The sequence below is a fragment of the Maylandia zebra genome, linkage group LG22 (genome assembly GCF_041146795.1).
Source record: "Maylandia zebra isolate NMK-2024a linkage group LG22, Mzebra_GT3a, whole genome shotgun sequence".
Taxonomy (NCBI): domain Eukaryota; kingdom Metazoa; phylum Chordata; class Actinopteri; order Cichliformes; family Cichlidae; genus Maylandia; species Maylandia zebra.
In genome coordinates this window covers 12,414,778-12,427,762 of record NC_135187.1, presented here as the reverse complement: position 1 = coordinate 12,427,762, position 12,985 = coordinate 12,414,778, and the positions used below count along the sequence as shown (strand labels likewise).

Here is a 12,985-nt window from a genome sequence, read left to right as displayed (position 1 = left end):
AAGGAAAAAAGAGACAGAGAGAGGCAGAAAACCGGGGCAACTATAAATAGCATCCTAGTGATGAGGGAGAGAGGAGATGCCATAGAGACCAAGAGGATGGAGAGGTGAAAAACAGACCCAAAGAATGAGACGCTGTCTTCATCGATTTCTTGTTCACAGCTCAAAATTATTGTTTTATTCATTACTCAAACAACTGAAGTCAGAAACAACCAATGCATGTGCAGCACAGCCATGAACATAATTAAAATAATAAACCCCAAGAGAACCACATGTACACGGTAATTTTTGGCTCTTTGAACAAGCAACCCGCTGCATTTACAAGCCGAAAAACAAAACAGAGAAATGAAAAGGAAATAAGGAACACACATCCCAGCTGTAGCGCCAACAGCTGCAGTTCATCCCATCAGAAAGGATTGCATACGAAGATGCAGCCGAGCAGCAGACAAACTAGGAGTGACTCCATTCAGTCAGCACACTCACTGCCAGAGCCTTCTGTGCAATTATAATACTAAACAGCCCTGTGTTTCATTTAACACTGATTTTAATTCAGTGTCACCATACTGACTGGGCTTGTATTTGCACTGGGAAAAAGAAAATGTGAGTCTTAAGAGGAAAATTTTATTTTTATTCCTGCTTAGAAACTACTTTGACATTTTGGGAGACACATTTATTTAGCTCTCCTGCAGAGAATGAGACAAGATGAGATGAGAATACTGACGCTCATATTTTAGCACTGAGGGGGAGCTAATTTAGCTAAGTCCAAAATATAATAAAAAATACACTTATTAGCATCTCTAAAGCTTAATACTTAGAACATTACATCTATTTACTATATATAATACAAGAAGAAAGTGTAAAAATAAATTTAGAGATGCTTAAAGGCAGATTTTGAAACAATTGGACATAGCTAGCAGTTTCCCGCTCTTTTCCAGGTTTTATGCTAAGCTAGCTAAGCTAATATCTCAAGGCCACAGGTAGTAAAACTCTCTACAGGAAAGATATTTCATTCTCTAAAATGCTGATCCATTTTAAATGCTGAAACACAACTCCTCTAACATGTTTGGGAGTCACATAGCATTTTTAATCTTAACTTGTTAAAGCAGTTTCAAAACAACGACAGTGTTAGCGATTAGCAGCCTGTTTAGGTTTAGTGTTCTTTTTTGTTCCAGCTTCAAATTGTTATTGTTTTATTCCTGTTACTTACATTTTACATGCAACAGAATAAATAAAATGTACCTAAAAGGATTGAATAACATGGGATTTGTAAAATAAGTAATTATTGTGGGTTAAATTCCTGTCTCAGATTAAAAATATCAATATAAATGTTTTTCAATGTGTTAAACAATATATAAATAATAATATTAAAACTGTTAGGTAATTATCAAATTATAAACTTTCCCTATTATGTTAATATTTTTATAAAACTTTTTTTTTTGGAATATTGTCGTCCTAGGGATCAACAGAGATATGTTAATAGGTCCAATAACTCCTAAGAGGAGAAAGAGAGTATGAGAGAGTCATAGGTTCATCTAAGGTAATATGATAGAGCTGAAAGTGCTACAATAGAACACAGGCATTAAGTTTTCCTCTCTCTCACACTAGAAACATTCATTTTACCACCCCGGAAACCTGACTTTATAGTTTACACAGTAACGGTGGAGCCACAGAATTGCATGAAAACAAACTCTGTAGATAAAATTAAAGGAGCCACACTTCTAGCCTTAGTATTTAAGAGAAATGGAAGCAAACTGAGGATGACATGCAGGATTATGTTGCCTCATTCTTCTAATTTTTCACTAAGTCTCATAAAAAGTGTTTTAAAGATTAAATAGCAAGAGATGTGCAACACAAAAAAGGCTAACACACTTCTAAAATGCTATATTCGCAAACCTAATATTTAAAGACTTATCATCTAAGTTGTCTCCTTTTCTTGTTTTGACAGTAGCTTCGTTGACATCTTGAAAAATACTTCAGCACACATTTATTACAGGGAAATGTTCCCAAAAGCAGCAGCATTTTTTTTTTTTTTGCACTCAAAGCCCATTAGCTTAGATTTATATTCATGCACTGTAAAAACTATAAATGTAAGCAGCTGCATCATCTCGTCCTGTTACTACAAAGTGCAATATCATAGTGGTAAGATATCAAATTCAGGCCAATTCAATCAGTCCGACAAATTCAATAAAACAGCGATATACTGCAAATTATAGCAGACAAAGTCTATGCATGGGTAAATACTGGATAAATGAATAAATTTCAGATTATAAATAAATAACACATAGTTCATATAGTATCATTTTAAACAGATAAGTGTTGATATAATACATAAACAGAAATATATACTCTGATTGGTCAGTCCAGTCTGCATTTGGCATGTTATAAATGTACATCGACTATCCCCTCTGACACTTCTACACTGCAAATCAGCACTGCTTCCACATGGCACGCATAAAGAAGAGAACACATGTATATCTGCACCAGCGAGACTTAAATAAGCTAAATAAACCTTTTTTTTTTTTAAATGAGGCATCTGAAATTTCATCAACCGTGGGGGTCGCCACTTGGTCAATTTTGCTGCTAAAATATGTAACACACACACAGCGGCCTATCCTCTCATCCAAACACATCAGTGAAGGATGTATAAATTAATCAGCATCACATGAATTGTTAATGCAAGGAGCTTTGTTTCCCTCCTGCAGCTCATATCTAGGTGTAAATATTAAGCGGCCGCTGTGATAACAGCAAAGCTGGGCCTCGTTTGACAGCTGTTTGCATTTGGACGACAGCTGTGGTTGGTTGTGAGTGTGTGATGGCGGCAGGTTAGGTCAGAGCTGTGTGTGTGTGGCTGTATGCAGAGGGCCAGCAGCAGTTTTGAGTGCATTTTTTTTAATGCTTCTACATCCTCATAATGATTGAGAGTTAGCTAGCTAATACAGGCCATGATTTCCCAGCAGGACTTAATAGTGGAGTTACGGCTCCCAGTCGTCATCGTGGTGCTGCGATGCTATGATGACTACCACGGTGAGGATGGTGCACAGCACAATGGAGGCGATGCCAACCGCCAGACTGATGAAGGAGAAGTTGCGCGCCTCGCGGGAGGCTATTTCCGCCGTCACCATGTCCCCTCTGGCTATCGCCGTACGCACCTAAGTGAGAAGGAGGGAGGAGAAATTCGAAAATGTGTTACGCAACAAGCAGATACACGAGTGGGAGCAGGAGAGAGTCTGAAACAGCATGAATGGATCGATTTCACTGCAGCACAGGCTGAATGTGCAGTAACACCCTATAACATCATATAGAGCTCAGACCGGTGGGTCCATGCCCTGTCAGATCAGCTCAGCGCACAGCCAGCTGAGCAGGCCCAGAGGAAAAAATCCATTCTGTCCCATTGCACTGACAATGGTGCAGTTATGTAATGATGTGGTCTGTTGAGTGCGTGTTGGTCAGCACAGTCTGCCATTAGATAAACAACAGAGCAACATAAAAGTATGAAAGTCACCAGACGGAGCTCTAACTTTACACCACCTGCACAGAAAAACAGCATTTAAAAAAAAAAAAAAAAAACTGCGCCTGCTGATGCAGATTATGTAGAGGTGACATCAGTGAATCCACAAAGTAACATCTTCCATCTGTTTTTTTTTTTTTTTTTTTTGTATGATTATGAATCACAAAATACTGGCTCCTGGTTTGCAGTCGGTAAATTCATAGCCACGTCGTTTTCTGTATTTCAGATCCTATCTTGGCAGGAAGAAAGAGCCACAGCCTGTTTTGACACAAACAGTCAAGGGATGAATGATCTTTCCTGACAGTCACATGCAGCTGGAAGGCTTTTTTTTTTTTTTTTTTTTTTAAATTCACAACCCATTAAAAAGATAAAGATAAAATAATTTTGCCTGAAAACCTTTATATATGTGCCATTTTACAAGAGTTGCTTTCCAAAATATATGTCAAGGCTTGAGATAATTTAGTTTTCTCATTTGTAGTGTCACAAAGTGTGAAGTATCTCATTCTTCTGCGACTAAGGGCTCCAGTGTTGCCCTAAAAACTACTGAAAATACACAAGAGAGCAACAAGTGACACATCCCCTACAAACTGTAGATAAAAGATGGATGTAGGCACCCTTTTGCTTAACTGCCTTTGCCGTTTTATTTTTTGGAAACCTGCAGTGACATATTTCAGTAGTAGCGAGTCGGTAAAAGTGAAATCCAGGGTTTTTTTTGGTTGTCCTTAAAATTAATCGCATAAAGGTACAAGTCCATTTTTAAAACTACCGTAAACACAGTTCAGAGGTCCAATTCAGTGACGTGAATAAGGTGAAGCGAAGCTCAACAAACAGCTAGCGGCATAATCGACACCTACTTGACAATTACCTCCCACAGGACCACCGCAGTAGATGTACCACAGATTTTTCACACAATGATGTAGTTCTGCTGTAAATTTGGACATTTTGACGTGGAGGTCTGAGGAAAACTGTAGTTTCTGTCACATTCAATAACCTACACATGTCAAAGCCATAGATACGCAGTTCTGCTGTTGCCTTTACTGAGCTGTTCGCTTATCAACAAATGTGTAGTCTTTCAGAGCTTAAAATAATTCCACAAAATGTATTTGGCTCCTACCTAAATACTTAGTTTTTTGCATATTTGTCCCACTTACATGTGTCAGACCATCAAACAACTTTGAAAATTAGACAAAGATACCCTGAGTAAATATAAAATTACATTTCTGATTTCATTTATTAAGGGAAAAGGTTAGCTAAACCTACCTGCACCCTATACCTGGTTTTGGCAGCAGGAACTTTAATCAAGTGTGTGTGATGCTTGGTGGTAAGACTTTCATATCACTGTGTAGGAATCTTGTCCCACTTTTCTTCACAAAATTGCTTTTATTCAGCCAGATCGAAGCGTTTTCCACCACAAACAGCCCGTTTAAGGTCATGCCAAAGCATGTCAATCGTTTTAAATCCAGACTTTGACTCAGCCATTCCAAAACCTTCATTTTGTTTATTTCTGAGCTATTCAGAGGTGAACTTTCTGGGTTGTTTTGGCTCATGCTGCATAACCGAAGTAAACTTGAGCTTCAGGGTGTAAACTGATGATTTTCAAGATTTTCTGGTAGACAGCAGTTTGATCAATTACAGCAAGCCCAGAGTCCAGAAGAGGCAACCCAGCCCCAGACCAGCACCCTACCATGTTACTCTCCCATTTTTGTCCAGTCTCTTTCTTACTGTTGAACTCTGACCTTAACTGAGAAAAGTGAGGCCTGCAGCTCTTTAGATGTTGTTCTGGTTCTTTTGTGACCTCCTGGATGATTCGTCGATTTGCTTTTGGAGTAATTTACTCCACTTGTATACAGTGGCTCTCACCGTGGTTCACTGGAGTCCCAAAACATTTGAAATGGCTTTGTAACCCATTCCAGACTGATAGATGTCAGTGACTTTGTTTCTCAGGTGTGTTTCTTCAGACTGTGGCATAATGTGTTACTTTTTGAGATCTTTTATCCTTCTTCAGGAAGGCTAGCTAAAATTTAACTCAACTTTCAAAAACTGTAGGGCATGTAAATAAATTTGGATAGCTTTTTATCCCTCAATCAATAAAATCATAATTTAAAAACGTCATTTTGTATTTTCTCTGCTTATCAAATATTACAATTTGTATGATAATATGAAACATTTAAATGTAAGAAAGATACCTGTTCTGTTTACTGAGAACCACACGGCTCGGCTGTTTCTAGAAATTATTGAGAAATTACTGGAAGTAAAATATTCTCTTAAATATTGATTTTATAGAGTCTTGTTTTAACGTGCAAAGAAAGAGCTTTAAGTCACTGAAAGTTTTTGTCTTATTTTACAGGACGACAAGAAAAACTGCAGGATTTCTATCATTTATCATTTTAAATGGGAGCGTCTGCGTCTGCAAATAAAATGGCTTTAAAGTGAAAATTCATCGCAAAGTCATCTGTAAAGGTGATATTATATCGATATGAAAGCCACAGATGAAAAGGAGACTATGAAGCAGCATTAACCTGCACTGCTTTGATGATCGCAATGATGCCTGTTGGCCAGAAGCAGCAGACGGTGGTGAGCACTGCGATGGGCAGGTAGTCGTGCGGCGGTCGGCGGTCCATTAGGGTGATGCTCGGTGGCATTTGCATGGGGTGAATCTGGCCCGGTGGGATCCCCGGGTGAGTTCCTCCAGCCGGCATGTAGGGCTGACCCTGAACAGAGAGAGAGAGGAGGAGAAGATGGAGAGCGGTGCTTTTAAAACAGTCCAGCAGCTTGCAAAGCTCTTTCCACACCAAAACACAGAGGAACACGCTAATGTGAGTGAAGAAGGGCACAGCAGCCGGGCAGCAGGAAGCAGAGCCTGCTAGGATCGCTGGTGTCAGAGGGGGCATTCGGATTTTTGATTGTCTCATTTTTAATTTAAATGAATTTCTCACAGTTGGACGAGACGTTGGAGGCGACCTAATCGTGGCGCGGAGGCACTGAACATTAGCTCTCTATGCCAAGTGGACAATTTTAGCTTTATTTTAAACCACCTGCGGAGCTGAAACGTGACTGCACTGCACCGTACAGTCATATCTGTAATTACCATTAGCTGTGAGACGAGATATCAGAGTGCAGTGCCGCTTTCAGCCTGTCGGGATTAAAAATTATGTTCAGTACTTGGGGTTTTTTTTCAATTAGATGCAAGAAACGCATCACAATTCGCTCTGCTTGAGCTGTGCATGTTTATCAGCTCAGCAGGCCAGACAGAAATACACTTAAAAAAAAGAAAAAAAGGAAAAGGATTTTGTGATTTTGTGCTGCAGTGCAGATTTTGCTCTCGATATTATTCTCCTCGCATTCAAACCCACGCTGCTTTTAAGAAATTACCGACGGGAAGCTGGACAGCTGCACTTTCAGATGTCTGATGATTCACAGTCTCTTTCCGAGGCCTCGTTTTACAACTTTGATGTTAGTTCAGGGTAAAATATAAATTGATTGATCTATTAACGTGGACGAATGTGTGGCTGTAGTTCAAAAATCCACTGTGTTCTCCAGCAACAATGAATGGGCAAAGAGTACAGATTGGTCTTTATAATACATGATGTTGAAGCTTAATAGTTCAACCAAGGATTTATGTCGTCTGCTCAAATGGTCTCATTCCTGTCATTGCTGTTATTAATATATTAGAATACTCCGAAGCTCCCAGGACAGTGAGATGAGACCTGGAGAGGTAAAACTCTGCTGCAGAATTAGAAAAACAGGAAAAGATTTAATATTTATCATCCTCTGACCCCTCAAATATCCCCATCTGTCAGAGATGCTAAATTTATGAAATTTATGTTTTATTTTTGAAAAATGAGCCTCAGAAAAACAGTAGAAACTGAACAATACAGAGAGAAGCAGCTCTACTTGTCCTTCAACCCTCCTCCACCTACAAGTACTGGCCTTTAACTTCAGTTTAAACTTATTTAGTGCTGCACATGTTTTAGTTCCTCCCTGCAGTCATCAACTATATTGTTAGTTTACAGCTGTGCTGCACTTCCTTTGTTCTGCAGAGCCCCTGATGTCCCTTGTGGGGACATTTTTAATTTCATGCACGCAAATTATTGTCTTGATAATTTGGAATAATGCTCCTCTAATGATTTCACAGTATTTTGCAACCCAGATCCGAGCTTGAGTGTCATAAGATGCTCTTACGCATCGGCATCGTCTGTTGTGAAGGACATCTCCTGCGCAGCCAGTTATTCCTGTGCAAAAGCAGCAGCAAAGCCCAAAGAAAAAATATGGATCTCTTTATGCAAAATTAGCTTCTCTTAAAATCTAATTGTCTTGTTTATGAAGGATTTGTGCACAAATTATTTTAAAAAAAAAAGCTTTACAATGACGTTCAGCAACAAAAGATTTGCTTTCTTTTTTGTTGTTGCTGTTTTGTATATGAATTGATTTAAAATCAGCCAAATCAATTAATTTTACTGGCTTGAACTGCTGCTCTGTGACTCATTTTTCAAACTTACGGCTCCTCTAATGTACGAATATTGTATTAGCATTTATATTCCACCTCAGTGACGCACTCAGTTATGTATTAGAGTGTAAAAAAAGCAGTATAATTTATGTAATGTGGGTTAACTGATTACATTGATATTAATTAACTGACACGTCAGCTTTCATGTATTATAATTTATGTGTGGCTTCCAGACGATCTTTCACTTTAAGCACACTTTACCACGAAGTACCGATTTCACCCGTCAGGCTCAAAGCTCAGAGAAATATCTCGATTGTTATGAGAATCAAACAAACACACTCAGCCTGTTTTTGCTGGAAAGCTGCACACAAAAATGAAACCACATGTCCTCTAGCCTGAAAAATGTCCTACGCCTTTATATAAGTACAAGGACAATCAATGCAAATTACTTCAGCCTAATAATGCAACAACGTGGAGAATTAGCCTGCATGTTTACGTCCCTGTCTGACCCTGCAAAATTAATGAAATGAAAGCAACACCAAAGAGCTTATTCAAAACACTGCTGTGTGCATCATTAATCATTAAAAATGATCATTCATCATCATTAAAGATATTTAAAATCATACGAGAGGCTCTTTGTGGGCTGGTGGGACACGAGCCTGATGAATAAAGACATGCTCACTGGAACAAATCAGGTGGTTTGTAATTTTCCTTTTTCTGACTGAGCTTTCTGGACATTTATTGCTGATTATGTGGGGAAAAAAGAGACATCGTTTGATTAATAAATGTCCAGCTAATTGACGCAACAGCAGGTGCCACAAACGAAGCAGAAAATGAGCAAATTACTTCACAAAATGCGCATTTTCTCTGAAGATAGAGACAAGCCCCTGAGATAACAGAAGAACGTTTGATTCCCTGCATAATAAGCATCGAATGACATTTAGTGGATCTTACTGAGGAGTGAATTATGGACAATTTTAAACGAGCCGGAAAGAAGTGTGGAGGTTTAATTCTGCTGCAGCCTGCTGCCAGAGCTGTGAAATCTTTCAAGGCTGTGTCTCACTCACCGATGCCATGGGGTAGACGGGAACGTAAGCTGTGCACGGCTGCAGCTGAAGCGGGTAGCCCGGGTGGAGGTATCCCACAGGAGGGTGCGCCATGGTGCCTCCCGGAGCCTGGGTCTGGACAGTGTAGCCCTGCGGGGCTCCCGGAGGCCCCATCGGGGCACACTGGAACTGAGTTTCTTGGAGGTATCCCTCTGAACCCGGAGGAGGAGGCGGAGGAGGGTAGTTGGGCTGGGTGCCCGGCGCGGGAGGCATGTTGGGGTGCTGGGGCATGTTGGGGTCCTGTGGGCCGGGCAGGTACGGAGGAGGCTGCATGGTCTGACGGCCAGAGTCATCGAGCCCTGAGAGTGGAAGAGGGAGGAAAGATGAGGAAAGGTAGGTGAGCAGTCAGAAATAGACAAGGCAGAGGAAGAACAATAAAAGAAACAGATGTAAGAGCGAGAGCGTGTTATCTAACTCGAGCACGGCTACACGTGTGTTTGCATGTTGGCTCTAATATGTCTTATTTCACTGCCGAGGAGGAGAGAAAAAAAACAATTACACGGAGCACAGCTCTTCAGCAAGACTTAAAAAAGCAGCTACAAAGCCTGACATTTCCAACCTGCGCAGGCTAATGATGACAGTGATTGGCATTTTCACTGCCGGCAAAGGAAAAGAAGAAAGGCCTTTTTCTCTGCTTATCCTTCACAAAGAAGTTTATTAGCAGCAGAAATTTGGCATTTCAGGTGTCGAGAAACACGTCCCGAAGCATCTGTCTGCTTCTGGACGTCTGAACACTTTAATGCTCACACCTCTGCTCCCTTTGTGTTTGCTTAACACTGAAAACAACTGAGAGGGTGTTGCGTTGTCGAAGCGGGGAGGTGGCTGAGATAATCCAAGTTGACAGGGACATGAGGAGGAAGAAAAGGAGAAAAAAAAAGAATGGAGATGGATGGAGGAATAGAAGAGGGAGGATTTGATGAGACATGAAGAAGGAGAGCAGGAGGCAGTGTCAGCGAGCGGGAGAGAAGCTGGGTGATGAGGGATGACGACTTGTGCGCTCGGGGGACCGGTTTTACATAAGAGGCCCCAACCCTGTCACAAGCAGGAAGTGGACCAGAAAGAGACAGAGGGGAAAGGAGCGAGCGCGAGGAGGAAGACACCTTTGAAAGGTCATCACGTGATGAGCAGAAAATATATCAGAGTGTGTGTGTGTGTGCGCAGCATCTTTGGCAATTATAACTTGAATTCCATATAAAATAACATGAGACGTCACATTATTTTCTTCTTTATGATAAAGATCTTAATAGCGCAACGACCTGCATCCAGATGAGAGAAATAAAACTGTGGGAACACTCAAGCCGAGTAGTTAATTTAATCGCTCGTCATTACTCTGCAAAATGCAATCACGCGCAGTGTTTTGTCATCACTTCAACAACAGATTTAAGCTAAAATACACATTTTCTTCTGTTATTTCACTGAATAAATAATGATAATGTTTCTTTTTAATTAAATCTCTTCCATTTTCTGCCTTAATGTTTGAATTCTGTGCAGGAATAGATCACTGTCTTAAGCAAGTTGTCTGCTACTGATCCAATTCTAGCCATCATTATAGATCAATAGTCTTTTAATCAAATATATATTGATTTTTTTTCCCTTTCCATTAAACTGTAATGCTTAAACATTAAAGGGACAGTTCACCTCAAAATCAAATGTAGATCTAATTCATCCATCTCAGTTGTTTTGGCACGTGCTGTCCAGTTTTTTAAGGGATCAGGTGCAGAAATGCTCCTCTTCTCTTGGATATAATGGAAGTAAAGTACTGCCTTGTGGTACTCAACATGTTAAAAAAAAAAAGAAGCTTATATTGGGAAAAACCCAGCAGCAGCACCTCTTCACAGAAATAATGACCAGGTTACTCAAAAAGAAAATCTTGATGTGAGCAGTTTCATGCGGAAACTCCCAAACTACTCCAGCCAGCTGCATGAAAGTGTCAGCCTGTCCAGGCGAGGCTGTGACAGAGTGACGGCATTTAAACATTCATGGCTTCCTCTCTCAGATCAGCTGTAACGTCTCACAGCTCAGCAGCCATCTTGAAACATCCCTGGACTCTTGCTTGGCCAGCAAAGTTTAAATTTGCCTTAATCTCAGTGATCACTGGGACATAAAACAGTTGAATCTGTAGCATCCATCTATCTTCCACTTGGTTGCATTTTATTCCAAGTAAAGTGAGCATTTCTGAGCTGGTTTGGTGCCGATATCATAAAAAGTCACACTAAAAACAGCTGAGATCAATAAACAACGGGTTAAGGCCCGAGGTAGGATATGTCTGATTTGGGGTAAAGTGTCCCTTTAAGGTCGCAGTCAATCTGCAGCGCCCACAGCTGCAGATTTTACTGACCAGAAGCCGTCAAACACACCTAATCAGAAATATTGATTTTCTCTGTTGAGTTACAACCTGAGACATTTTGAGCTGTGGGAAATGTTTGATGATTCACCCAGAAGCATGCACAGAGCTGTGGCAGTGGCACACCTGAATGTGATGCTGCCCTCGAGTTAGAACTAAAACCGAGTCCGTCTGTCATCAGCAAAATGCCTGTAATACTCTCTTCTTGAGGCATTTGCTACTTAGAAGCTTGGAACAGTTAACTAATACCTGTACATCCATTTAGCTGAACACATTAACGTCCCTGCTGTATTTTAATGGTTTTGCATTCCAATGAGTGTCTTCTGAGCATCAGCAGATGTCCATCCATTGTTTAATTATAGCCTCTCAGATCTGATTAAAGCACAAGACAGCGGTCACGTTTACAGCCGGCTCCACATTATGCTCTTCACACCTCCTGAGGCAAGATCAGGTGTCATCGTCTACTTTGTTTTACTGTTTATTTGAATATTTTTAAGAGGAAAGATGCAGTTCACCAGCAACATTAGTAACTGGTGCTTCAAATTCTAAAATATTAGAAAGTGGAAGGATTAAAGTGTGTGTGTGTCTGTGGAAGAGAGGCTCGGGTTCACGAGCAATAAATGGTTGTTAAAGGCGTGCACGCGCAAAGGACACCCACATCCTGTCTATAGTCAGGAGAGATGTACGTAGGCCCGTGCGTAATGATGTGAGACATATATAACAGAGGGGAGGAAAAATAGGGAACAGGGAGTCCAGGAAGGATGTGAAAGCTCACTTCAGTGAAGAAAATCTGAACATGAAAATAAACTAAATGTAAAAGAAATAAATTCAGCAGATACACACAGAAAGTCTGATGATATTAGTTTAAAGTCTCCACGGCCCTGCGGTTATTTTTTCCAACCCCCACCAAAGCTGCACCCACACAGCGGTGCATCATCTTGTAGACACAGCAGAAGCAAAAGCGGATTGAGAGGTTGACAAGGGGGCAGCTGGGAAAAGCGCAGATGACAGCAAACTAGAAAAAACCAAAACACACACACATATATATAGGCCGATGCCCTGGATCTGCCTTCGTGCTTCAGACAATTAAAACGCCTCACCGTGCTTTTCTGACGACATGCTTTCAGATCTTCTGTCCGCCTCCTTTGATCGGATCTATTTTTTTTCCTTTACTCCAGTTGGTGGTGAAAATCCTCCTTCAAGTGCGCGATGATGCAGACTTTTAATCCAAACGGGTGCAGCCCATCCTCAGGATGTTTTCATCTTTATTTCTTTAGCGGCAGTAACAACTTGAGGTGTTTTTTCTTCTTCCTTTGTTGCTTTAAACCCGGCTCTGTCACCGCGCACAGCTCCGTTCAGCTCCCCCTCCTCTCCTCTCCTCTCTGTGCGCGCAGGGCAGTCTAATAATGTTTCTCCGCTAACGCGTCGCTGTACATTGAATTAATGAGACACAAAGCTATCGCTGTCTTAAAGCGACAGCTCGGACTCGGGCAGCGCGCACAGGCAGCAGGCTGGAACATCCCATTACAGCTCAACAAACGAGGCAGTCTCTGAATTGGATGGATCTCTCTCACCGCCCTCCC

At 40.9% G+C, this 12,985-nt stretch overlaps 1 protein-coding gene across 2 annotated transcripts; it reads right to left on the bottom strand.

The window, feature by feature from the left end:
• Window positions 1-145: 145 nt before the first annotated feature.
• prrt1 (proline-rich transmembrane protein 1) lies at window positions 146-12,922 on the bottom strand. 2 transcript variants are annotated; one of them, XM_004548968.3, is made up of 4 exons: window positions 12,503-12,922; window positions 9,020-9,357; window positions 6,025-6,216; window positions 146-3,146 (listed from the first exon to the last, which is right to left on the bottom strand). In XM_004548968.3, the coding sequence occupies exons 1-4, from the start codon at window positions 12,519-12,521 to the stop codon at window positions 2,970-2,972; spliced, it is 726 nt and encodes a 241-aa protein (XP_004549025.1). In that variant the 5' UTR covers window positions 12,522-12,922; the 3' UTR covers window positions 146-2,969. The 2 variants fall into 2 exon arrangements, with proteins under 2 accessions (XP_004549025.1, XP_076735353.1); XM_076879238.1 differs by lacking the exon at window positions 12,503-12,922 and adding an exon at window positions 10,697-10,843.
• Window positions 12,923-12,985: the final 63 nt, after the last annotated feature.

What these genes read in the sequence shown, in the direction of transcription:
- prrt1 (XM_004548968.3), bottom strand. An exon ending in CCGTCTACCCCATGGCATCG is followed by an intron (nt 6,217 to 9,019) that starts GTGAGTGAGACA and finishes CTCTCTGTTCAG; the next exon opens with GGTCAGCCCTACATGCCGGC. An exon ending in CGATCATCAAAGCAGTGCAG is followed by an intron (nt 3,147 to 6,024) that starts GTTAATGCTGCT and finishes CTTCTCACTTAG; the next exon opens with GTGCGTACGGCGATAGCCAG.